Here is a 26,029-nt window from a genome sequence, read left to right as displayed (position 1 = left end):
CATTACTCCACCCCTCCTCCAATGGCAGCAATTTTAATTCTGCCCCAAGCTTGTGTCCACTTGGCAAAAACAAAACTGTGTGGTTAACCTCCTTAGACAGAATTACTCAAACACGTCCCATGAAGGGGTCTCAGCCCCAATCCAAGTAGCTTATCAAGGCATTCCTTCCAAAGCCACATCATATCCTCCAGGAGAGGAGTTAGCGAATACAAGTGCTGTGCCTTTACACTCATTACAGATTGGTATCCCTGTCTTCTCACAGCTTCCTTTTGAACATTTCACATACCTCCCCGTTCCTATAAACAGCAACTTTCCAATCCTATTAGGAAAGACACAGCTAAAGCATATGCCAGGCTGAGTTTCAGGCTTTATCTTCATGGGCCAAAGAGATGGAGAATGTCAGAGCCCCTTCAACTGGTCTTCCAATCCAAGCCCCTGGACAATGCTTTTGGCTGTAAGTAACAGAAAACCCAACTCAACCCAGCATAAACAATAAAGGGAATTTATTGGCTCATGTAACAAAGCAGTCCAAATTTATAACTAATTATGCAGGTGAGGCTTGATCCTGTACTGAAACCATGTCAATAAGCACCTTCTTCCTTTCTGCCTCTTGACTCTCCCTTCAGTGGTTCCCTTTCATGGCCCCAGGATGGCCACCATCAAGACCCAGGATTACCTACTTCCTCTTCTGCATCTGGCAGGGGGGATAAAAAAAGTCCCATTACCCAGCATTCCTAGCAAAAGTCCCGAAATTCACTCTGGCTGCTCCAGCTCAGATCACATGTCCACACCTGAACCAATCACTGTGCCCAGAGAGATGGGTTCCACACATGACCTGCTGGGAAAGGAAATGGGAGTGGAGAATGGATACTGGGGATACAACCTATGAGGTATACTACCTCTCATTTTGTGGATGGGAAATTGAGACCAGAGAGGGAAATGCCTTGTCCAAGATCACAGAGCAGAGATGGAACCACGACCCAGCCTGTCTGCAGATCCTGTATTCTTTTCACTCCATTCTACTGCCTATTTTGTTCCATCCAACTCACCCAATGTTGAGCAGTGATCAATGTGAGGTCAGACCAATCAACTTCTCCCCAAACGTAAACAAACCACTTTGTAGGCATTGCATCTCAAACACTTCCAAAGACTCTCCCTCCCGTCCAAACAAACCTGTGCCCCAAAAATCCTTGCAGCCACAAGGATCAACCTCAGCACTTCTTTCTCCCTCTTCTTGGGGCTCCCTAAGAATCAAGTAGCTCCACTACTTTGAAAAAAAATATGAATTCTGGTGTGCAAACTTTATTGCATATTCATGCACTCGAAATCTAATTTTAGCTGCAAGAAACTTCATTATAAGATGTTCACATAATTAAGCAGCTTTCTTCCTAGTGTTTGGAAGCCTGTCTATTCTCTCTCGTTTACACATCACTGGGACTATCAGAATGTGTTTTAGTTTCTTAAAATTACATATTTTCATTTTTCCAAATTGATCCACAATGGGAGATGAAATCCATGAAAATTACATGCTTTCAATACAGGTCTGTTTAACTCCATATCCTGGCTGTTAAAGTTGCAATCTGTAGCCAGTCAGGCTTTCACTGTTCTTTTCTAATTGGTTCCTGATCCATTTGCCACCCATCTCCACTAACTACAGATCAGTGTTTACTCCCTGGCTGGTTGGGGCTGTATCCTCTTTACTGAGAAGCTGGGAGCTACAAATAAAACCTAAGCTGGAGAGAGACAAACGGAATTTTCTGAAAGGAGTGACAGGTCCTCCTTCCTGGTTCCGATGAGACCACCTTCGGAGGCAGACCTGGGATGGGGGCTTCAAGGACAAGCAATGGCAGGTGGGTCATTGGCATCCCCTTACTCAATCATGCCAGGCGTCAGGTGCCTCGCTGTGGGGAGTGACTCAACGTGACCTGGATGAAGCCAGACCCCACACTTCTATTCATCTGCACTCCTGCTAAGGTGCACGGCAAATTACAAGGCCATCTGAGCAGACTGCATTCCTCTTGGAAGGAAGTGAGGTCTGTGGGCCCTGAGCAGCAGTGATTGGATCAACCCATCTTTCAGGAGGTAGATGCTGCTCTCCCCCGACTCCTGGGGTGCAGGGAAAGCCCAGGAGGTCATGGCCAGGCTGCAGTCCTGGTGAATCCTCTGTCCTCACCTTTGCTTTTCCCAGCCTCCATGGCTGCTGAGTCTTCTTCTGTGAAGTGAGAGCCCGAGCTGGAAAGACAGTCTCAGGAGGAGGCCAGAGCCCTGTTCTCCATCAGTCCAGAGCCTACTGTCTCTTTTGAGACTCTAGGGTTTGCTCTAGGATGCAGCCCCCCTGCCCCCATGCACTTCCAAGGCAGGGTGGGAATTTCTCAGTGGGTTTCAACTCAGGAGAAATGGCGTCATCAGGGCATGTCACAGACTTGAAAGTGGATCCTGAACAAATATTTATAAAGACCCTGGCATTTCCAGCAATGAGCCAAGTGAAGTTGTGGGAGAGCCAAGAATGGTCTCAGCAGCAGGTGGGTTTAGGGAAATCTCAATGGAAGGACTTGGAGGCACCAGGAACACAGATGCTCAAACCCACCCACTGGCAAAATCAAAGGCTGGGGAAGTGTCCCTCTGAGGAAGGACAGCTCCCTCCTGCATGCCACACCCCCTGCTCTCAGCCACCCCCTAGGGGTCCATGGCATCCCTCTAGCAGGTTCCCTTAAACCACCCTTTCCATTCTCCCTGATGCAGCTCGGCTCTGGCTGAGGGGACATTTCCCAAATGATCTTCCTAGAGCTGGACCAAGGGGCCCAGCCAGGGTTACTCCAGGCCTGGAGAAGCTGCAGATGGGTTCTGTGGCTTCCTGAGCACAGGCCCACCCACCCGCCTTTCCCCTTTAGATGTCAGTGTGCAGCCTTAGTTACTTTGCCACCCTCCCCGCTTCTCGGCCACCCTGGGCCTTGCTCCAGGGCCGCACCCACACCCTCCAGACCTGATCCCCACAGTCCCCACAGCACTGTGAGGATTTCCCTGAGGCCCCAGCAGACTGGCGCACACACACTCCTGGCTACTGGATGTGACACCTTCTCCCCCAACTACCCCTGAGACTGCAGGCTTCCAGGGGGGTGGGGGTGGGGCCTTCGGTGTCCATCTCCCCTGCTGCGGCCAGCACAGGAGGAACTGGCGTCTGCTAGCGTCCTTCTCTTAGTTGAGGAAACGGTGAACATAAGGGAAAAATGTCAGCCTCGCAGAAAAAGAGACGAGGTGTGGCAAACTGTGAGTGACAAGGCAACGGTGACAGGGATGGCGGGGTGAGTCACAGTGAGCAGCAGGCCCCGCCGCCCAGGTCGGGAAGCTGCGGCCACAGCCTCCCCACGGGGCCTGCTGATGGGCTCTGACGCTCTGTCTCCTCATGACCTGCTATGGGCTTAGGCTCTTCCTGGTGCCAGCCCGGGACCCTCAGAGAGCAGGGGCCTGTCAACATGGGTTTGGCAAAGAGTCACAGTGCTCCCTAAGAGCGTTCCTCCTGGCCCCCTCATGCCCTCCCCAAGCCTCCTCCCGTTAACGTATGGGCCCACTCTGCTAGGGGTTCCCTGGAGGTCCAGGTTCAGCCCCACTATTTCCTTCTCCCTCACCCTGCTTCTGGGGCACAGCATGAATTGCCAGCTTACCCCAGGACAGTCAGGCAAACGAACCCCATTCCAAGGTGCACAGATACCAACAGGTCAGAAGGGGGTGGCTGGGGTGCACAGAGCCTTTAGCAGCCCGCCCTGAGGTCAGGGAGTGTGTGTGGGGAGGGGGTCCACCCTGCCCACGGTGCCACCAGCCCACCCACAGAGCAAGGGAGGCGAGGCTGCAGAACTGGCGAGCCCACCGTCACGCCACACACATTTATGGAATGTCAGACACGTGGTCAGGGTGGCACGGCCCAGCAGCAACAGTCAGCAGCCCCCCACCATCCCTGCTGAGAGTACTGATTCCCACCCAGTCCAGCACCCCAGAGTCAGGGAGGTGAGCTTCCTTCAGCGGACCCTGAAATCCATGCTGGGAGTGGAAACAGGAAGTGTGGGGCCTCAGAGAACCCGGATCACGGGACTATGTGTGAGGCAGACAGACGACTCCAGAAACACATAACCCGGCTTGGGTGTGCGTGTGTCTCCGTGTGACTGTGCTTGTGGGTCTGTGTCTCAGTGCACCCCACCAGAGGGGCTCCAGTGTGCCGCTAGGGGCACAGTGAGCGTGGCATGGTATGTATGATGCGTGGATGTCTGCCTAGGCACATGTCCGTTTGTGCCCATCTGGTGGCTGTGTGTGCACGTGTGGTGCTAAGGGCTGGGGCTGCCTCCCTGTGGGTGAGGCAGCAGCCACACATGGCCCCATCCAACCCTGTGTCTCTGAGGCCACAGGCCCACACATGCTACAGCACACGTGGCACGGCCGTCCGTGGAACCAGCCTCGGCAGGGGCGAGCTGGGCCTATCATCTGGGCACGTACTCTCGGGGCAGCCCGGCCCAGTTGTGGTCACGCAGGGCCTTGTCCACTGTCCGGATATAGCCGTTGATCAAGTCCCTCATCTCCGGGGTGAAGGGCTCCGGGTCGTGGGGCCGCCGGCCACGCCGCCGGAAGCTGCCCTCCTTGTTGTTCTCCACGCAGAGCAGCCGCTCCTCGCTCACCGACACGTTGAGGAAGGCCACCATCTCCCGCAGAGTGGGCACCAGGCTGCGCCGCAGCTCCTCGTAGTGCACCACCAGCAGCCGCTTCCCGTACTTCAGCCAGTCCAGGACGTGCGAAGACCACCACGATGCATAGCTGTGCACAAAGTCCGGCCACTCTGAGGAGGGACAAGAGGGGCGGGAGGGCAGGGAGTCGGGGTGGGCCCCCGCAGGGCTTGTTCCCCGTGGAGAAGCAGCTAGGATATCCCGTGGCCAACCCACCCAGAATCCCCCCGAGAGGAAGACCCTTGAGACATAATGCGTGTGAAGGGTTAACATCATTCTGGGCTCAGAGGAGACCAAGACCTGCCCGGAAGATGGCAACCTCGACCTCAAGTCTGCCTTCCCCCAGCAGCGTTTCCTTGGAAGCACCAAGTTAAGACAAATGCGGAATGCAATGTGCCAAGAACTGGTTCTCTCGCTTGCATGCTATGAAATCCTTGATCTTTGGGACTGTACCTGGATTGGGAGAGCTAGGAGTGGGACCCCAGATCTCAAACCTACAAGGTAGAAGATGCAGGGGAAACCAAGACTGTGGTTTCCATCCATTGAACCACTCACACCTTGATCTAGTTCCTGGCAATTACGTACATCCAATGTGGGGACTGGGGCCAGGAAGTGTGGGTGCAGGTAACTGCTGGGCCTGTGAGGAAGTGAGGATGCTGTGCTAAATCAATGTGGCGCTTGATTAAGGCTTAATGGCGTCTGGGAATCTGATGACTGGAATTTGAGCCTGTGACTGGGCGGATACACAATGAAGCCACAGAGAGGGGCAGCCTCAAACCTTTGCAAATGGTCTGCTGCCTGGGATTTCTCATCCAGCAGATTAAGACTTTAGATTTTTGGGGGAGTGTGGGGGGACGGGTTGTAGAGGGGGGGCAAATGTCAAGAATTATCTCAACAAAAGTTTCTATCATTGGGTGCTTAGCATGCCTCGAGGGCTGTGGGAGGCCTTGGTTTTCTCTCATCCACCCCACAGCCCTGTGAGGTGGCCCTAAGGGACCCCATTTGCAAGATGAGAAAACTGAGGCTGAGACGGAAAGTGCTGCACCCATCTCAGGCTCAGGTGGCTTGTGAATCGGCGTGCCTCTCGTCACCCAATCAGCCTGGACAGAGCCTTCCTTCTGAGAGATTTACTTTTACGTCATTTATCACACTGTCCTGTATCTCTTTTATCCCGGGCCCAGAGGCTAGGCTGGGAGGGCCTTGTGGGCGGAGACTGTGGCCTTTCAGCCTGGGTCCTTGTGCCTTACCCAGTGCCTGGCACTCAGGACATCTTCCGTGAATGTGCATCAATGGACTGACTGAACGTGGTCAGCCACAGTGGGGAGCAACCAACCTGGCCCAGAACCAGAAAATTTGGGTTTGAGTGCAGGCTCTGCCACCTGGGCCACCACACGCTGCACTCACTGCAGCTCCCCTTCTCTCATCTGGAAAGCAGGAGTGAAGGCGATTACCCCACGGGGTGCTGTGAGGGAGAAGCAGTTTAGGAGGGGACGAGCACCCACTGAGCACCGACAGTGTACTGTGCACACACATCACCTCGCTGATCCTAGGTGCCCCCACTAAGTGTAGTTTATTGCCCCATTTTATAAATTAGGAACCTGTTCTTGGAAGTGGAGGAGGGTTTGAGCCCAGGTCCATATGGACCCTTAGCTCCGTGTGAACTCCAGGGTGTGAGCAGGGATTGAAATGGGTGTAGATCATCATTCTTGCCATCAGGCCTGGTGTTCCACGTAAAACACTAAGATGCCTGGCCCTGAGCAGGCACGGAGGATGGAGAGGTGAGCTCAGATATGGGCACAGAAATCACAGGCCCTGGGAGGATGGCCGCGAGTGCACGTGTGCATGTGTCATCCCCGGATCCCAATGGGCATCGATGAGCCCCACCCCGTGGGCCCCTCCCATTTACCTCTGCTCTTCCAGTTGCGATCAGCCGCGTAGCCCAGGTGCCCGGCACATTTCCTGTTGAATTCGGCCATCAGAGACCGGTAGGGGTTCCGGATCAGCAGGATGGCTGAGTCAAACATCTCGATCTCCCTCCTGCCACTCTCGTGGGTCTTCACACAGATGGTGCGCCGGCTCCGCCAGTGGTCCTTTTCGCCCTTAAACCCTGCCCGTGAAAAAATGAGGGGGCCCCCTTGGAGGATGGTGTCTGTGAGCCCCTGCTCCCAGGGCAGCCGACAGGTCTGAACAGTAACCCGGAACCCTGAGGGAAAGCCAGCTAGGAACAGAGGACAGGCCCAAGGATAGCACAGCAGGAGGGCCACCGGGAAGGCCCTGGATGGTTGACAGGGGCGGCCACTGGCGTGACCTGGGCAGGAGGCATCTACCAGTGGGAAAAGGTTGTGTTTGCAAGAGAAAGGAAATAAGGTACCTCCTGTAGATCCGCAGAAGTCAGGAAGCAGAGAGCCTAACCATGGACACTGGAGATGCATACATTTTGGGCAATTTTGAACGAACCTCACAAATAATGAAAGATGCAGGCATAGCCAGATGAAGAGACTGAGGCTCAGAGTGGGGCATATGACTGCCCAAGATCATACAACATAATGACAACAGGATCTCTCCACACAGCTTCATGTCTCACTTTGAGACTCCCAGCTCCTCACCATCTCTCCATGGGGGGGGAGATGACTTAAAGGCTCAAAGACTTTAAGTAGCTATAGCCCATCCCCCCACCCCACCCTGCTCTTATCCATGGTCCTATAAAAGGGCTGCAGCCTTGCATATGAGGCAGTTTTCTACATTGGGCCCCAGAGTGGGTCTGGCCAGAGTCTCATCCACAGTGTTTGATCCCAGCTGTGGGGACTCCATGGCCAGTTTCTATGAACAGAGCCCTGTTCCCATTAACCAATCCCAAAGCACTCTTCTTCCTGGGCTCTTTGGAACAGGAAGGCCAGGCTCTACCCATCCATCCACAGTCACATATTTATCAACAAACATAACTGGGTACCTTTAATATATCAGACTTCATGTCAAGGATAAGGGGATAAGACACAGACCCTTAGAGTCAATTAGGGGAAAAGCCACATAGACAGCCAAGTACAATACAGTGCATAAGGGTGTATGGGAGCAAAGAGTAGAGGGGATAATCTGGAGGATGTAGTGGGATGTCACTGAAGGCTTCCTCGAAAAGATGTCAACTGCAACTAGTCTCCTGGTCACAGCCCAACATTAGCCCATGTCATGTATAAATGCTACCATTCAGCTCTGGGGATGTGTTCCATGAATACTCACGAGCTTATCTTGGGCTTCTGTAAACATGGATCCTTCCTCCTCCCCAACCTCCCCAACTGCCCCATCCCTTCATGAATGGCAGGAAAGCATCTATATCTACAGGTAGCTAAAAGGGATTCTTTGATGCCTGGAAGATGCAGGTTTTTGAATCTGAGACTCAGTACATGCCTCAAACTCAGCTCTGCCATGGCCCCAACACCAGAAGCCTTTGCTTTGCTTCATTCTGTCAAACAGCTAGGCAGTTCCAGGAAAGGGAGAATCAAACCATGGGCTGAATCAACTTGAGATCTGGTCTTTGACAACCCTGAGACGCACTACCTCAGCCTGTTCTGATGACAGCCATTCTGACTTGTGGCTCAGCCACATTCACTCACTACAATCTGTCTGGCATGGGCATTGCCTTGTGATTTTCTGCATGTGGGTGTCCTTGCCTTGTCAATGCTCTGTGGCCAGTGGCTACTAACCAGTCCCATTAGGCTTGAGGACATGCTGGATGATGTCAAAACCTCTTTGTGGCAGTGTCACCCCAGTCCTTACACATGGCTGTTACAGCCATTGGACCATTTAGCCATAAGCTGACCAAACAGCAAGCTGTCTAAGCTAAAGGCCTTCTAGATGAATGAGGCAGGTGACCACAGCCTGGGCACGGTGGGTGATTGCCAGGGGATGAGAACAGAGTGCGCAGGATCACATGCTTTGTCTGGCCAATTCCCCCTCATCTGCAGGTTTCCATAACCCTTAAGACTGCCAAGGAAGACGGGGCTGGGTTATATGGACAACCTTGGCTTCTTCCCAACAAGACAAGACTGAAGCAGATAATTCTAGAGTCCACTGCCAAACTTAGATGTTTCCATTTTCTCTAGGATATTGTACCATCTTTTCCTAAGCCAAACACTAGTTAAGAAACCCAGAGGAAATGTTGTATCACTTGACAACAGAGAAATATATTTTGCCAAACTTAGATGCCACTTGACTCGTCTGAGGCTCTTAGTTCTTAAACAACACAGACTCGAGCCATTTAAGTTAATTTACTTGGCATAATGAGGCCTCTAATTTCTACAGGGGAGAAATTAAAAACATAAAACTCTTGAAGATTTTTGGACCTAATTTTTTTTTTAAACATTTTGATGAGTCATCCTTTGTCTCAAAAGAGTCAAGGAGTGAGCAGATTAAGTCAATCTCACCTAGTTATTGAGAGTTAGGAAAATTAAGGGAAATTAAGAAATGTTTATAGAGAGGGAACCCAATCTTCTGGCCTTTCCTTCATGTCCAGAACAGGTTCCAACTCCTGCCCTTCTCCTCCAGTGTGGCCCTAGGGCTGGTAGCATCATGTCACCCGGGAGCTTGTTAGAAAAGCACATGCTCAGACTCCAGACCTGATGAACTGAATCAGTGTCTCTGGGGGTGCAGAAGCCCTCCAGGTGAGTCTTCTGCACACTAAAGTCTGAGAAGCTCTTACTCCAGTGCTCTGAGGAGCTCAGCTGGCAAAGTAAGTCTGGTCGTGGGGAGCTGCCTTCCTCCCACCCTGAAGATGTAACTTACCCTTGTTGTAGAGGGTTCCGTCAAAGTAGTAGCTCCCTGTATAGAAGCCAGTGGCGTGCTCGATGAGGTGTCGCGCCCACGTGTTCCCAGCTCCCGGGAAGCTTGACAAAGCTACAAACACTTTGGATTTGGTGGGCAGGAACCTCCTGTCTGTGCATCGAGTGTCTGAAAGTCCAGAAGTTGTCTCAGGTGACTCAGAGAGTCAAAGCTGGAGTCCCCTAGATGGGAACTGATGACCCAAGACTCCCTTTTAATAGATGGGGAAACCGAGGCCCAATGAAGGGAAGGGATTAGCCCCCTGTGTCTGGGCTGCACAGGTCAGTAGCCAGCCAGAGAGAGCCCCAGTGACAAGGCCTCCCATGCCCCAGTGCAGGAGCAGGGTGGGAATCAGGCACCCTGTGGACACTCAGTCCCAGTTTTGTCTCCGTGGCCACAACCATACTCTGGCTCCCAGCAAGTCGTGGATATCTCTGGGTTCTCCAAGGGAGGCAGGGGGGGTGGCAGCCACACACTCAGGGGCAGCTGACAACAAGCCAGGGCTGGACTAATTTCAGGCAAGTAACTTTTCCACGGCTCATCTTCCTTTCCCCAGGGCTGTTGCAAGGAGCACATGGAGTCAGCAGGTGAAATCTCCAGGGTACCCAGGGCTGTGATAAAGGTGGTAATGTCCCTTCCCACTTGCTCTTCCACCTGACACCAAGGACAATGCCCAGGGCCTGGACACAGCCCAGAGGCCTTAGTGGTTCCTGGTTCCTGGGCTGGCTCTGAGGCCTCAGAGGTCCCTGTGGCCACTGGGCTCTTCGAACTGAGCCTGGGGTCCAGCCTCCAGAGAAAGTGGAGGTTTGCCCACTCCTTATCCCCTAGGAAGCAGGGTCTTTATCTAGACTCTCCCCTCACCCCACAACTGCACACTCAGCCATGACTGGCACCTCCAAATCCTGGAAGCTCTGCCCTGACTCCCGGGCCAAATGCCACGGCCAGTAGTCAGGGCCCTGAAGCCCTGGTCCACCTCTGGGAAGTGCTGGCACTTACCTTGCACAGGCGTCTGGTAGACTTCGCAGTAATCCCCCAGCCTCTGTGTTTCCAGCTCCTGGCCACACAGAGAGTCATCCACAGCATCCCGCAGGTTGAACTGGGGGGTGGGGTAAGCACAGTAGCACTCCCAGCCCCTGAGGACAGCCAAGGGGAACTCCTGCAAGGGAAGGAGGAGAGAACGGAGCCTCTCAGGTGAACAGGAGGGCCATGCCTCCTACGGTGCAGGTACCCGGAAGAACACGAAGGGACGGACGGTAAGTCGTGTGGGATGCACAGTGCTAGGCTCCGTGCCCAAGCCCAGGGCCGACAAAGCTCAACCACACAAGGTGTCTGTCCTCAGGTGGCTCACAGTGGGTTGTGGTGACAAGTGAACAGTCACAGTGTGATTGGTACAATGTCCCAGGGGTGGGCCATGCACAGGAAACATGGAGCAGAGCCTGGCACAGTGCCACTGGGGCTGAGGAAGGCTCTGGAGAAGGTGATGCTGGAACTGGGCCTTGCAGACATCTTGGAGGGTGTGAGGAGGGCCAGGAAGGGAAAGGGCACTCTAGGATGCCAGCGGGGTTGGCATGAGTGACAACGTCCCTGGGTCAGGGTGGGATGGGTTAAGGTGGCTCAGGGTGTCACACCTTTCAACCAAACAGACCCTGAGCCCCAAGTGAGGTCCACACCAGGGAAGACTGGAATTCCCTCTGCAGAAGGCCAGAGCCCTGGTGTGCCAAGCCAGCCACCCCCCTGCAAAGAGACCAAATCCAATCCCAGGGCGTGAAGTCTCACTGCAGCAGGGTCCAGGGCACAGATTCCCAGTCATCTCTCCAAAGACAGGGAGGGTGGGGCAGCACCCACGGAGCTCAGGACAGGTCCCTGCAAGGCATAGGAGAGGGAAGGCACGTAGCCAGCTCCTGGCAGTCTCTTAAGAGGTTTCTTGTTCTCTCTTGGGGAGGCCGCACCATACAGAGGCCCCAGTTGGTGCTCTGGCGTCCGGAGATCTGCATGTGAATTCTGGCTCCCCAGCTGGGTGATTTGGGGCAAGGTATCTAGACTCCCCGAATTTCACCATCGTCAAAAAGTAATAAAATCCCCCTTACATGCTGGTGACACAGGCTAGAGGAGCTGGGTTCCAGGGGCCCAGCCCTGGTCTGGCGCCCAGCAGGTGCGCTCACAGAGTCAAGGGCCCTTTTCACCTCCTCATCCCATAGGCATCAGCCAGGGCTCACTCGAAAACTCACCCACCCGTCCTATCCCTCGAAAATGTTTGGGGTGCCTGTGACGTACCAGGCCGCAGGTGGGCCGTTTAGCCCCACTTCGTCTCTGCCCCGCCCTACCTCTTGCTACCGTGCGTGGGAGGAGAAGCCTTCTCACCGCTAAGGGAAACTCTGCACAAACCTTTTCATTTTGTGCCGACAGCAAAGCCTCATAAATAAAAAAATAAATACAGGAAAATCAACGGCATTTTCCTGAGCGCACGGCTTGGCAAAGCCAAGGACCTCCGCACTCAGAAAAGACAATCGACGGTGTCTCCGGCCAAGGCAGGGCGGATGCAGAGCCAGGGGAGGTTGGCTGAGGACAGCGAGCAGGAGGAAGTGCTGCTGGGCGGTGACCCCCCCCTCCCAAAAAAAAAATATCTGGCTGTTCTGGTAAGCACAAGTTGGCGGGGGCCACTCCCCTCTCCCAGTTGCCTGGCAGCCCTCCACTAAAGCCCCAGCACCCGTCCTCCTGCTGCTTCAAGGCTCAGGGGCAGCCTCACCTCTGCCAGGATTCTCACCAGAGCCCGAACCCATGTCTCTCTTGCAGAGCTGAGCTGCCACACTGGGCGCCTTGGAGAGGAAATCCGTTCATGCCACTCACCCCCACGCCCTCCATGCACATACTATCCTGTTGCACTATCTGCTTCCGGAGCTCAAATTCCCTTCTGCACGGGGACAACTCCTACATTCTAAGGGGCCATAAGCAAGTCACTGCCCCTTCCTCCAGCTTGTAAAATGGACAGATTCCAGGGTCCGTCCTCCTAGGAGAGTCAGAGGGTCTCATTTCTCTTTAGCTCTCTCATTAGCTTCTCACCCAGCACCCACCCTGAGGGTCCGTGGGACTAGCCTTCCTGGGAAGAGGCCAGAGACTCAGATCCCTCTCAAGACAGGGGACAGGGTAGTAAGTGGCTCAGGTGTCCGTGGGCTCCCCATCCAGCAGGACCAAGAAACAGCATGGTAGAGAATGTTCCAGGTTCATAATCCAACAGAGCTGAACTCAAGTCTCCAGTTCCTAGTTCAATAGCTGTTTGCCATTTGCCCATTGCCCAGCCTGAGCTCCGGTTGCCTCCTCTGTAACCTGGGGTAATAATATCCACTGCAGAGAGTTAGAAGATGAAGGGAGGATGATGCACATAAGGAGTCCTGGCCAGTGTCCAGCAGTTAGCAGGGGCTCACCTATCCTTTTTCTTCTTCTCTCTCAAGACCCTTCACTGTATTGGGACCCAGTCCCAGACCACCCTCCCAACACTCAGGGTACCCAAGAGCTGGTTTCTTCAAATCCCTTGCTTTGGCTCCCCCCACAAGGACCCTGAATCTCAGATCAAGCAGTGGTCTGGTGTCCCTCACCCAATTAGCCCCTGTGGTCCTCGAGTCTTGCTCAACTACATAAAGAAAAGACTTGCATTGCAGACTCAGCCCTGGCCACCATCAGAGCCACAGGGACCCTCACTGCAGCGGCAGTCGCAGCCCCCGTCACAGATGTGGGGCTGAGCAGCTGGACTGGGCAGTGAGTGGCAGAAAGATCCCACAAGTTCTTCACCTTGACTCCATCCCCACGGCCCCCAGGCCACTTCTCAACAGAAACCAAAATCTGTGACCTGACCCACAAGCATGGCACAGCTGGCTTTTCTGAAAGAAGTTCTGCTGCTGATGTGAGTGAGTGCACGGCAACCACAAGAACTGCAGCCTCGGGCCCCTGCCGCTGCCATCCTTCCTCTCCCACAGAGCCCTCCTGCTGCCTCTCTGCAGGCCAGTGCTTCCATCACAGGCAACAGCAGAAACGAGCAGCCACCTGCAGAAGACACAGCAGTCTCTCCTGCTGCCCGCACTGGCTTTTCTGGCTGCTCCATGAACCTCAGGGTCTTAGAAGTCCCTTGTCGCCTGTATCTGGAATATTCTTCCCCCAGATACCCTCATGGATCTCCCCTACTTTCTTCAAGCCACCTTCTCTGGGAGGCCTTCCCTGGCCACCCCATTTTACCTTCACTGATACAACCAACCCCTTGACATGCTCAGATTTTTTTTTAATTGAGCTATAATTTACCTTGATGAAATTCTCTGATCTCAAATGTACTGTTCCATCAGTTTTGATGAATGCATATCAAAATGCACGGCATTTCCATCCCATCAAAGGTTCTGTGTGCCCTGCCCAGCCAACCCCTTTCTCCCCCAAAGCAACCACTATTCCTATTTCAGATCAGTGTGTCTATTCTAGAATTTCATATATATAGTATCATTTGGTACATATTTGTGTGTGTGTCTGGCTTCTTTCATTCAGAAAAAAAAAGTACTGTAAAAATTCATCCACGTCATTTTACATATGAGTAGACTGTCTCTTTCGATTGCTGCGTAGTACTGCATGTGTGGATATGTAACAGTTTGTTGATCCGTTTGCCTGTTCACAGACGTCTGGATTTTGTTCCATTACGAATAAAGCCAATGTGAACATTCTGGTACAAGACTCTTACTGAATAAGTATTTTCATTTTTCCTGGAAAATACCTACGATTCCTGCTTCAGTTTTCTCCATGGCACTCATCACCCTTCAAAGTACTAAATATTTTATTTCTTGGTTTATTGTCTCTTTCCACTACAAAGTAAGCAGGAACTTTTGTGTTTGGCTGACTGCTGTATTCTTAGTAAGCAGTATCTAGCCCATGGTAGAGGCTCAATAAATGTTTAATGGATTAAAGAAAGAAAGAATGAATGAATGAACATCCTTTTCTGGATCCCAACTCTGCCAAAAGCTATTGGCAACACCCTTGGGTATGTTCCTTCTGTTGGCAGTCTGGCCATTTCACCACTGTCAGGAAAAGAAAGTCTGCTCCATCGTAGCAGACTCGCCCCAACATCAGAAACCCCAAGGGGGCTCTGCCATCCTGGGATTCCTGTTCAGAGGAAGAAAATTTCCCCAGCTGGGAGGATCTGCTCAGGGTACGCTGGCTCTCTCCCCCTCCCAGCCGTGGCAGTGCTGCCCACGCTGACGCCTCACAATCCTCAGTCCCAGGGCTGGACACAGGCTGCCCCTGCCCCTGACCCAAGCCTTTTTTGCTGCCTTGAGTGGATTAAACTGTCAAGTTTCCATGTGTTTGCAGAGCAACATGGGAACTGCAGACAGTAATGTGGTTTTATTTATTACAACATAACCACTTCAGCAAGAGCACTGGATTCTGAAAACACAGAACAATTTTTCAGCCCCGTGGGGATTTCTAGGACATGATTTCCATAAAAGTTAAATATTGATGAATGTTATCTCTCTGCCAACTTCCCCGCTCCCTGCCCCTTCCCAGGAGGGAGAAAGAGGAGGAGAGGATCAGGGAAAGCGAGGCAGAAAGAAAAGGAGAGAGCGATGATGAGGAATCGTTTCAATCAAACGGAGGGCACGTTAAAGGGGGAGCCGGCTCCGTGCGCATCTTCGGACAGGGTGGACACTGCGTCCAGGCCAACATCGTACCCAGCCTGAGCCTGGGTACCCAGGATTGGGGCTCGGGTGGGGGGTGGTGAAGGTTCAGGCTGTGCCGGGGGTGGGTCTGGGTCCGAGGCCTGGGAGACATTCAGCTGGAGCCACGTCCGAGTTTGGCAAAAGCAGGGCCCTGTGGGAGGTGGTGATGGAGGGTGGTGGCAAAGGAATGACATTCCAACAGGCAAGGAGTAAGGTCTGAAGTCAGGGCCTCTAACAGATTGGACCATCTGGGCCTCAACTGCTCCATTTTAATTCTTCCTAGAGCACCTTTCTCAGTATTTCCAGAAATAACCAGAGTTACAGAGATTTCAAAGCTCACAGAAGGGGAAACTGAGGTTCAGAGGCAGGAGATAAACTGATTTCCAGCCCATTAGGGTTAGTGGGAACAGAAGCCAGCCTTCTGGACCTCCCCCATTCACAGCTTTGCCATTCCACCACACTCAACTCCTTTGGAGGCAAGCATGTAAGTGTGATGGAATTTCCTGGGAAAACAGGATGGAGGTTTTAGCTCGGACTAGTTTCTTGTCTTTACAGAAGTTTTCCTCACTCCAGAGCTGGGTTTGGACATTAAAGATACAAAAAAGGAGAGGAAATGCCCTTTGAAGGAGGCTACCGGGAGGTCCCCATCTGAAAGGGCAGACTTCTGCTTTCAGGCAAATGTCAAGTTGAAAGAAAACACCTCCCCCAGTACTGAAACTGAGGGCTGTGTTTCCCTCTGGCCTAGTGCTCCTGGAGTCTGACTGCAGAGTCGGGGGCTGTTTTAGGGAGAGGCAGCCACTGGGAGTTAGAAACAGCCTGTAGTCAGGAATCCCTGGTTTTGAATCCCATTTGTGTGACTGTTGACAAACCACTGGGCATCTCTTGAGCCTCAGTTTTAGAATCTGTAAAAGGGGCACAGCTGAATGATGAAGGGCTCTGGAGTCAGACAGGTAAATTACGTTAAGATGGATTGAGTCTTGATTTCTCCACCTCTGAGGAGGATTTGAGGAATGAATGAAATGCACTTAAGGTGGCTTTCAGAGAGCAGACACTCAGCAACTTGGTTGGGACTGAGTTTGGGTGGGGCTAAATGCATGGGTAGGGGTAAGGGCAGGGGCTCTGTCTCCTCCCTCAGCATCTATTATTTTCCATGTAAAGAGCTTCCTTATCAGTCTCCATCCAAATTTCCAGCCTCAAAAGTGCTGGCAGCCTGAGAAGAGCAACTCTAAATAGGCACTGCAATATCCACCCCGCGGATGTGAGATAAGGCCAAGCATGATTGTCTGGGGCAAATACCAGGTAGAAAGCCCAGCTATGCTGGCCCCAGTGTCTCCATGTGGATGTTCTCCTGCATGGATGTTCCTCAAAGATCTGAGCCCCCAGACAGCCGTCCTCTTAACCCACCCCCAGACCCCTACATTCAAAGTCAAACATCCAATCAGAAAGAAGCGTGTGTGAAAGTCTGCATGGCATCGTGATCCCAAGGTGCCTGGATTCCTGCAGGCCTGGGAAAGGACTGGCTCCTCATCCTAGGAAGACACTCACACATCCCACACAACAAAGGAACTAGGGGCAGCTGATTCATAATCATCATAATCAGTTTCTGGAACACCTGCTACTTAAAAAATATAAGTTATGAAACCCTTTCATGATCACAAGCCACCAAAGCCTCATCACCACCTAATGAAGTCTTGTCATCTCCCCAACCCAATTTAGCAGATGAGGAAACTAAGTCTCAGAGGGTACCTGATTTGACCAGAATCACAGAATGAGAAAGTGGCAGAGCTGGGATCTGAACCCAGATCACTGCGACTCTAAAGCCTTCCTTCTACCATCCTAAGAATAATAAGTCTAGGAAGGTCACTTGCCAAAATGTATCAAATGTCTTAAAATTGTACATATAAAACGTACATATCCTTTGACCCAGAAATTCCATATTTGATAATACATCCCAAGGAAATAATTACAAAGGTGCTCAAAGGCTTATCTTCAAGTATATTTAAAGCAGTATTGTTTATGATGCCAAAAAAAGGAAACACCTGAAAAAAAAGTCCCACTGGAGACAATGGAATGTATCTGCCTCCATGAAAGCCAGAGCAAGGCAAGGAAAAATGCTCATGACATATTAAATGAAAAAAAGGGAACAAATATACATGTAAAGAAAGAGTCAATTTTTGTAAATCAAATCCCATATATATCTATATAATAAAAGGCCAAAAGCATGTACACTAATAACGAAAAGGATGTTATCCATTGTTTTATCTAAGGTGGTGGAATTACAGGTGAAATTTTATTTTTGCATTTCCCAATTTTCTAAACTTTCTAAACTAGATGTGTACTATCTTTGTAACCAGAAAACAAACAATAAATGCCCTTTTAAAAAAAAGCCATACAGTACAATATCAACAGGTTTACTACAGACTTTATAAGAATCTAAAGCAGCTCCGTATCAGTCACACACTGGAATAATATTCAGCGGCGTTTTGGCAAAGGGAAAACTCTTAATATCTAGAGTTAATACCACAAACCTCCCAGACCCTTGCAGACCCTTGATAAAGACATGAAATTGTTGGCTCATGGAGGCAACGAGTCCACACAGGATAGCCCGCATCCATGGGGATCCAAGTGGATTTATCAAGAACAGCTGCCCAGCAGAGAACAAACAGGATGCATGTTAACATACCCATTTTCATCTCACAGGTGGCCAGAAAAGTCAATGGGAAAACATCCAGGTCATTAATATTCTGCACGAGAACTTACACCCCCAAAAAAGGCTGAAAGAGGGTGAGAAAGGATAACCCCTCTCTCCCTCCTTCGTCCCCTCCCTCCAGTGCCTCAGTAGATCACTAACAGTTGCTGGAGAACAAACCTCAGCTCAGACAGTATCGTAACTGGTAAAGCTTTGAAAATTAGTAACCTGTCTGCAGATGCTGTTGGATTTCACTCATCATCCCCATTACTGAAATGCACACTCCCACAAACGGTCTCTCTACTTACACACAAATATCGGGCTTCAAAATTAATGAGCCCAGATCCGAACTGGTATCGATGAAAATATCCAAGCTCCCACTCTGCTCATTCTCACCTTACATCTAAACGAGGGAGGCGATAGGATCTTGGGGGCGACTGAGAATGAGCAGGTTTCCATCCATCTCCAATACAATTGCAGAAAATTAGACAAGATCATTTTACTGGGTTTTAAAAACACATTACATTGGTCAAGTCCCTCTTGTTGGCAGAGAGTCAGATAATTAAGAAGCTGATTTTGCCCAAAATGCTATTTCTCTGTCAAACTGCACTCTCGGAGCTCCCCAAATCCATTTTTGCAAACTAGCAAAAAACAGTAGAGATTTTTAGCTGAGGCCACAAATAAATCTTAGATGGTGCACAAAAGTAGGGGTGCTGCAGAGAGGGCTCCCCCTTTCTTTCCACTTTCAAGCTCCACCTCCCACATCTGCTGCTCCCAACCCCAATGCCTGGCCAGCCCTAATTAAGCCCCTAGCCCCCACTCCCAGGCCTAGCTCTGCCCCATTTAACATTCTACTGTGAGCATTTTTCCATCATAACAGTCTTTGAAAACATTTTCAATGGCTGTATTATCACCCGCTGTATGGCCGAGGCGTAATGAAACCCCATATCATAGAGCATGGGAGCTAGATGTTCAGTCAAATTAGGAAGGGATGAAGGTCTTCAAGGATGACCCCATAGCTTCCATGTTATGGGCCTTTCTGGGGAGGAAGCGCTTGGAGGTTCAACACAGAGAAGCACAACTACCATTCAGAATCCCCAAATTCACCTCTCTCACCCACTCCACAGAGTTCAGAAGAGAACACAGAAAACCATTCCCTTCAAATAGGTCCCTGGCCTCCGGAGGCCTGAGACAGATGAATTTCCACCTGATCTTGCATCCATCAGGCCTCAGCTCTGCAGGGAAAATTGGCTTCTTCATCCTCACCAAAAAGTTGAACAAGGCAATCACTCAGGGTTAGACCGTGGGAAGGTGGGCCAGACCTGGGCATTGCAGAGCCAACAACAAGCAGGTCCCCTGGGACAGGGGTTCTCAACAGGGGTTTTTGCCCTTCAGGGGACATTTGGCAATGTCTGGAGACATTGTGGCTGTGGGTGCTATTGGCATCTACTGGGTAGAGGCCAGGGATGCAGCTAAACATCCTACAGTGCACAGACAGACCCCGCAACTGGCCCAAAACATCAGTAATGCCAAAGCTGAGAAACCCTGCTCTAGGGTGAAGTGAGAATTCCAGATGCTGTAGAGCTGAGAGTCTAAAGGGTTTGCATTCATGTACGCCAACATCCAAAGGATGAGGCATCTGAGAAGCAATGGGATAGACTGTGAATCCAGAGCTCACTCTGTTGGGTAGCTGGTGGTTTTCTTGGATAGAATGACACCATGGTATCATTCCTGCCCCATGTGAAACCCCTAATTCCAGGGCCAGGTCATGGGTTGGCCCCTGTCACAGCTGTGGCTACAGCATCTCTGAGGATGACCCTGAGGTCTGCTCTCTGAGGCTGCCTCCCAAAGAGGTCCACATAGAACCCCCTTCCTCCACTTTCCAGGGCTTCTTCCCCACCTGAGAGCCATTCATCCTCCCAGTATTTCCCCCGTCTCCTTCCACTGTGTCCTACTTGTGGATTCTGCCCCTGCAGCATCTCTCAATTCCACTCCCCCTTTATGAGCTGTCATCCACTCTCAGCTTCAGCACTTCCTACCTACAGCTGCCAGTGCCATGTACTTCACATCATTCCCTCCCTACCACACCATCAGTAGCTCCCTCTTACCAGCTAAAAAAAAATTCTGAACTTTAACCAGGCATCCAAAGCCCTTTGCAATTTGCTCCAGCCCTATCTTTCTCACTGCCATGTAGCTTTCCACTCTGGACAACCGAGCTGCTTTCCACCACCTTGCTTCTGCTCAGCCTCTTGTTTCTGTATCCTCCTGAGATGGACTTGTAAACCCCTTACCCACACTGCCCCATGTCCTCCAGCTCCAACATGTTTCAATCTTGCTTGCATCTGAGCCTCCCCCAAAGCTTTCTGAATCCCCTTTCAAGCACTGACCCTACTCTGCCATGCGTCAGAGTTTTCTGAGTTTCTATCTTAGCCCTGTTCCCGCTGGGGGCTCTACCTTATGAGTGGGGCTGGGTGCCACCCACTGTGGGCTCTAATGGCACCCAGCACATCACTTCACCCACCATAAGCACCAGTACATGCATTTTGCCAAATCCCACTAAATGCATTCTGCTGAGAACCTAATTCCAACTTCCAAGCTGGAAATGATGACTGGGCTCCTCACAGCTGCAAAATTCTGCGGAAGGAAACAATGCGACTTGAGGAAACCCCCACCCACCCAGCCCCAACCAACAAACCCAGGAGGCGTGGAGAGGAGAGGAGCTGTCAGCACAGATTAGGATGCCTGTGTGCTCGAGGGCAAAGGCCCTGCTGGGAACCCTGGGTGTCCTTTCAAAATTGTTCTGACCCGAACACTTTGCAGCAGCCCTGGCAAGAGCTCGAGCAGGAGAGAGCTACAGGTGCCAGGGTGCAAAATGGGCAAAGTGGCACAAGACACCGAGAGCTTGCAGGTACCTTTTGGGACATCTCTGATGTGAAATTGCAGCCATCTGGCTTTGTGCCAAGAAGTATGGGGAGAGGCTGAAAATAAGAAGTTGAGGAGTTTTTAAGTCTTTAAATTCTGCATCTGTAACCACACCCCACTCCCTTGGTTCTGATGAGCTGGTCCTGAGGGGCTGCCCAGGAGGAGGGGCCCCCAGCATTTCGGGGCATCAGCCTAGACGGCTGTTTCAAGTCACCCTCCCAGAAAGAAGGGTCGCCTCCTAAAATGTGCCCATCCCCTCTCACACAGTGCTGATGGCCCTGTAAGTTGGTCCAACTTCTACCAGGGGCACTTTGATGAAGTTGACAAAGACACAGGCTCTTTGACCCGGCATTCCCTAGGGATGTTATCACATCCTAGATCCACTCAGGCAAACCAGTCTAGGGACAAAGATAGTCAGTTGCAGAACTGTTTGTAAAAGCAAAAGGGGGGCTGGCTAAATAAAATAAGAGCGAGAAAGCACTTTCTGCACTGATAGGGAACCAATGGAGACAGACTGTCAAGTGAAAAGAGTAAAGTCTAGAAGATGCGTGTGTCCCTGTAGCATCTGCGGGCTTTGTAAAAGAGCAATGACACAAGACATGATGGCTGGACTATTTGCAGAATCTCTGCTGCCTCCTAGGAAGGAAACTGGGTGGACAAAAGAGGGGTGAGAGGAAGACTTTTCCCTCTACACCCTTTGGTATCATTTTATTTTGTCCCATGGGAACACAGCACCTACTAAAACTTAAATTACAAAAACCCCGGGACCGCTGCCTTGCTCCTGGCTTCTTCTCATCTCTCCCATCTTTCTCCTGTGCTCAGTCTTCCTCCTTCCTCTCTCTGTCACACAAGAGGTGGCAGTGTGTGGAAAGCACTAGATGCCCTGTCAAGAGCCTCACGTGCATGTGCTCACCTCTGCGAGCCTCTGCTGCCTCTTGCAGCAAACCAAGATCAAAACATCTCCCCCCACGGAGCTGCTGAGAAGACTAAAGTAGATAACCCGTGGGAGCTCAGTGCCCGCCACAGAGGAGGACACCCCCATATCTGCCGAGCCTGAGGGAGGCCGCCGTCCGCCTGGTCTGCACCATCTGAGTCCCTCTGATTCTCATGGGGGACCTTTCCTGAGAACTGCTTTGAGCTGCAGGTGCAAGGGAAGCCCCGGGAAGGGCAGCCTGTTTCCTCGCAGGTGCAAGTAGGGCCCACCTGGGAGGGGATGGGTGCTGCATCTACCCACGGCTCTGCTGCTGTGAAAGGGTGAGGGGAAGAAGGCATCCCGGGGCCAGATGTCTGTGAATAAATAAAGCTGCCTCCTCAGCTCATGGCATCGTGTCCTGTGAGCCTGATGCCCAAGACATCCTCAGCAGTGGCTTCGGAATGTCAGTGATGCAAGAGAGCCATTTCAAAGGATGTACTTGTGCAAGAAAGGAAAGGAAAGGCTTTGTTCTTCATCCGCCCTGCAAGGGAAGCATCTTGCGTGAGCCGAGGAGCATGGGAAATGGGGGGAGGGCAGCTCCCAAGGTTGGGGTGGGGTTGGGGGACACGGTGGAGGCTGTGCTTGTTTGTGTCCAATCCTGTCTGCTTCCGTGGAAGTCCACCCCTCCACCCTTCGAGCCACCAACAGGCTACAGAGCTGGACTGGCTGAGTTCAAATCCCGGCTCCACCACTTACTGGCTGTGTGACCTCAGGCAGACTGCTCAACCTCTCACTGCCTCAGTTTCCTCACTTAGAAAATGCAGATGATAACTAACCTTATCCATAGGATGGTTATGAGGATTGAGTGAGCTAACACATGGAAAGAGTTTGGAACAGTTACTGACGTGTGATAAATAAGCGGTAAATGTTAGCTAGTCTCCATCATCATCATCATCACATCACCCCACCACCACCCAGGGCTCTCCACTCTCCTTAGCCTTGGTCTGTTAAGCTGTCAAGTATCACAGGCCATCAGCAGACAGCTACTAAACCCAGCACCTCTGGACCAGTGCCAACCCCCAGCCGACTGCCCCCTAGGGCCATTTCTGGAGCATCCACTGATCTGGAGACTGCTAAGCTCTAGCCCAGGACCTCAGTGCCCTCTGCACACAGCCTGCTGGGTCTCACCAGCCTGGCTCCCCACATTCCTGGGCCTGCCTTCTGCAAGCCCCATTGAGCCTCGCCCAGCTTTCCCCAGCCCAGAGCTAACATGCCACACCGGGGCACGGGCCTCTGGCACTCAGCCCAGCCCTTGCACAAAGTCACACTCCACTCATCGGCCAGGGCTGGATCAAAATGGGCACGAGCGGAACATGGCCCCTGTCATCAGAGTCACAGCCCAACGCTGCCTGTACAAATAACAGAAAACCCACCCACTGTCCCCAAGGCCCAAGCCAGCATCTTCTTACTTCTAAACCAGGTGAATCTAACATCTGAAACTTGTGCTAGAAGCTCACATTGGGAAAAGGCATGACCTTCCAGCTTTACAACCTCCATGGACAACTCCCCACCCAGCCTCGAATCCCCGGTGCCAGCTCTGGGCTCCCGCCCTGATGTCCAGTGTACCTCCAGCCTCCCACTCTCCTCTCTCTGCAGCTCCCACCCCAGCTCCAGGAGTGGACAGCTGAGCTGAGCACAGGCCCCGACTCCCACTCTGGAGACCACTGCACATGCCAGATTGGGAAATTATAATTGGTCTTACTTTCTGGGAACAAAATCCTGAGCAGGTCTCCACTGTCACATTGGCCTGTGTCAGGGAGTCAGGGAAGGCATGAGTGATGTTCTCTGGCAGCCTGAAGCACCCGCGGTAGGTGATGGTTCTCCCTGCAGGGAAGAAAATGGGTTTCTGGTGAGAAATGGTGCCCACGGTGGTTGGCGCCCGTCACAAGGGCAATCACCGGCTTCAGATCCTGAAGTCAGTGTGAATATACTCCAGAGGGGCAGCTTTGAGGTCAGAAGGTATAAACTGCCCAGGGCGGGCTGCAGCCAAGCCACGCCCCTGATAGAAGCCAGACGTCAGAACCTTGGTCTCCCAAGGGCCCACTGGGATGTAAACTGTTGACCTTGGATCTCACTTCTCCTACCAGTTCTCCCGGGTTTGTGTCTGTCCACCGTCCTCCCTTTCCCCTCTCGCCCTCCCTCCTTCCCTCTACTCCTTCCTTCCTTTCTCTTTCCCTGTTTCTTCCACAAATTTGTATATTGGACACCCTTCTGTGTGCCAAATTCTGTACCAAGTGACTGGAGAGGCTGATATTCTGGGAAATCCTATGCCCTTCCAGAGCATGCATTAAAAGAAAAGTAGACTTGGAAATCTGAAATCCTATCACATTCCCACTCACTGGGCCATCAGTCACACCACTGCTTTCTAGCAAGATCTGCCTCTCTCTAACCTTGCGCTCCCACCCAAATTCTAGGACTACTCCAGAAGCCCATGTCGCCAAGGAAGTCTCCTGCTAAATTTTTCTGCAGACCTTCTAGTGGACAAGTCTGGTTCCCTGGTTGGCTTCCTTGGTGTTGAACATTCTGGAATGTCCCAGTACCAACTGCTCAGATTTCTTCCAGACTCATCAGAGTTTCCAGGTCGGCATCCTGATTCTCATCTCATGCTGGTTTTTACACAAGGAATCTCCCAGCTCCCTCGACCTGCCGCTTCTCCTTGCCAGCAGCGGGAACCATCTTACCAGTCAGAACCACGAAGGACCAGGCTCTGGTCCTCAGCCAGCTCCACCAGGGTGGGACAGACACAGGAGAGTCAGGCTCAGGGGCACGTGGCCACGTGAGAGCCGATCAGACAGGCAAGACCAAGGAGGAGGGTGACAGGGTCCCAGTGAGTCCAGGCCACAGGGAGGTCAGCAAGGGGCTCCAGAGCAGAGCTCCTGTTGGGAGAGCTGCAAGTGGGCCACTTCTGCCCTGACCCTGACCCACAGCTGGTGCTCAAAAGTCCTTTCTAAGTGAACTAGAGTGAACAAGATGATGCATGTGAAAGCACTGCATAAACTGTAATGTGTTAAAACTGTGTGAGCTGCAGGAGGGGGTGGGAGCAGCAGTCTCTAAGCTTCACCGATGCGACCGTGTGGGAACAGGCTGTCACCTCGTGCAGTCTATTCCACACCTTTCTCCCTCACTTCCCAGATGAGAACCTAACGGCCACTTAGGGCAGAACAACTTATCCAAGGTGAAACCTTCAGCTACTGCTCAGAACCCATCCCTGCTCTGCTCACATGATCTCTTCGCATGCTCCTCGCTGGTTAGAAGCTGCAATTGAAGAGGAGTGGTCACCTGGTCACCTCTGGGCAGAGATCCCCCAGCCCCTCCCTCCGGAAGACAGCAGGAGAGCCAAGAGCAGCTGCACGGAGCTCCCCAGCCTGCCTGCACGGGTGGCCGTCAGCCCATTTTCAGATTAGCATGATGGTGGGACTAGCTGTCTCAAGATCTAGGGGCTGGCCTCAATGTTTTGACCATCTGTTTCTTAATCAATGGGCAACCTGAAGCAAAGCAATTATCTCCAGAAGCTGAGGAGCGAGCAGGCAGGAAGGGCTGGCAGGGCAGCCCACTATCAACATATAGGTCTGGTCCTCCTGGGGCGTTAGGGGCTGGGGATCATGGGAGGTTAATGTTGTTTGATCCTAGAAATATAAAAGGTCTAAAAAGCCAGACTGCAGCAGCAGTTTGGTCATCAGGAAGCCTATTTGGATGGCCAGGTGACAGGTAAGCTCCACCAGGACAGGACTCTGTCTGTGCACCACAGCAAAGCCCTGTGCCCGGGACAGGACCCAGCTCTGAGCAGGTAACAATGAACATCTGTTGAGTTAATGAACTCATTAACTAACCCAGAAGGTAATGAGCGTACTCTCAGTGTGGCCACCCTGTCCCAAGCCCTCTATCCGGACCTCCCGGTTCCCAGGCACATCTGTCTGCACATCTGAAGCACACGAGCAGCCTCGCCCCTCCCAGTGGCAGTCGGCCAGGGCCGAGCCCCGAGTCACCCTCCCTGTCGCTCTGACCCCACACCCAGGCCAGTACTGGTCTTTAGTCTCACCCGTGGTTCTCAGGGCTGGGCCACAGAGCCCCCTCTGCAGCCGTGACTTCCCACCTGCCACCTCTTTCCTGAGCTCTGCCCTACGTGGGGACTCATCCACTGGCTCTCCTGAAGTCCTGGGACGAGGACCATGTCCAGAATCCGTGGTGTTCATGGCCCCATGTGCCGGGACCCTGGGCTCTGTGAGCTTCTAGCATC

The 26,029-nt window shown here is 52.1% G+C and overlaps 1 protein-coding gene across 1 annotated transcript in view; it reads right to left on the bottom strand.

Annotated features, from left to right (window-relative positions):
- Positions 1-3,845: 3,845 nt before the first annotated feature.
- WSCD1 (WSC domain containing 1) overlaps positions 3,846-26,029 on the bottom strand; it is a 41,329-nt gene continuing 19,145 nt past the window's right edge. Inside the window, exons 5-9 of the mRNA XM_037809509.1 lie at positions 23,495-23,616; positions 10,518-10,677; positions 9,486-9,650; positions 6,616-6,816; positions 3,846-4,822 (exon numbers count right to left, since the gene is read on the bottom strand). Coding sequence (XP_037665437.1) covers positions 4,470-4,822; positions 6,616-6,816; positions 9,486-9,650; positions 10,518-10,677; positions 23,495-23,616 — 1,001 coding nt within the window. The 3' untranslated portion in view covers positions 3,846-4,469. The remainder of the gene's footprint in view (positions 4,823-6,615; positions 6,817-9,485; positions 9,651-10,517; positions 10,678-23,494; positions 23,617-26,029) is intronic.

Source organism: Choloepus didactylus, chromosome 18, assembly GCF_015220235.1.
Source record: "Choloepus didactylus isolate mChoDid1 chromosome 18, mChoDid1.pri, whole genome shotgun sequence".
In the NCBI taxonomy this organism is placed as follows: Eukaryota; Metazoa; Chordata; class Mammalia; order Pilosa; family Megalonychidae; genus Choloepus; species Choloepus didactylus.
This window is presented reverse-complemented; position numbering and strand designations above follow the sequence as displayed.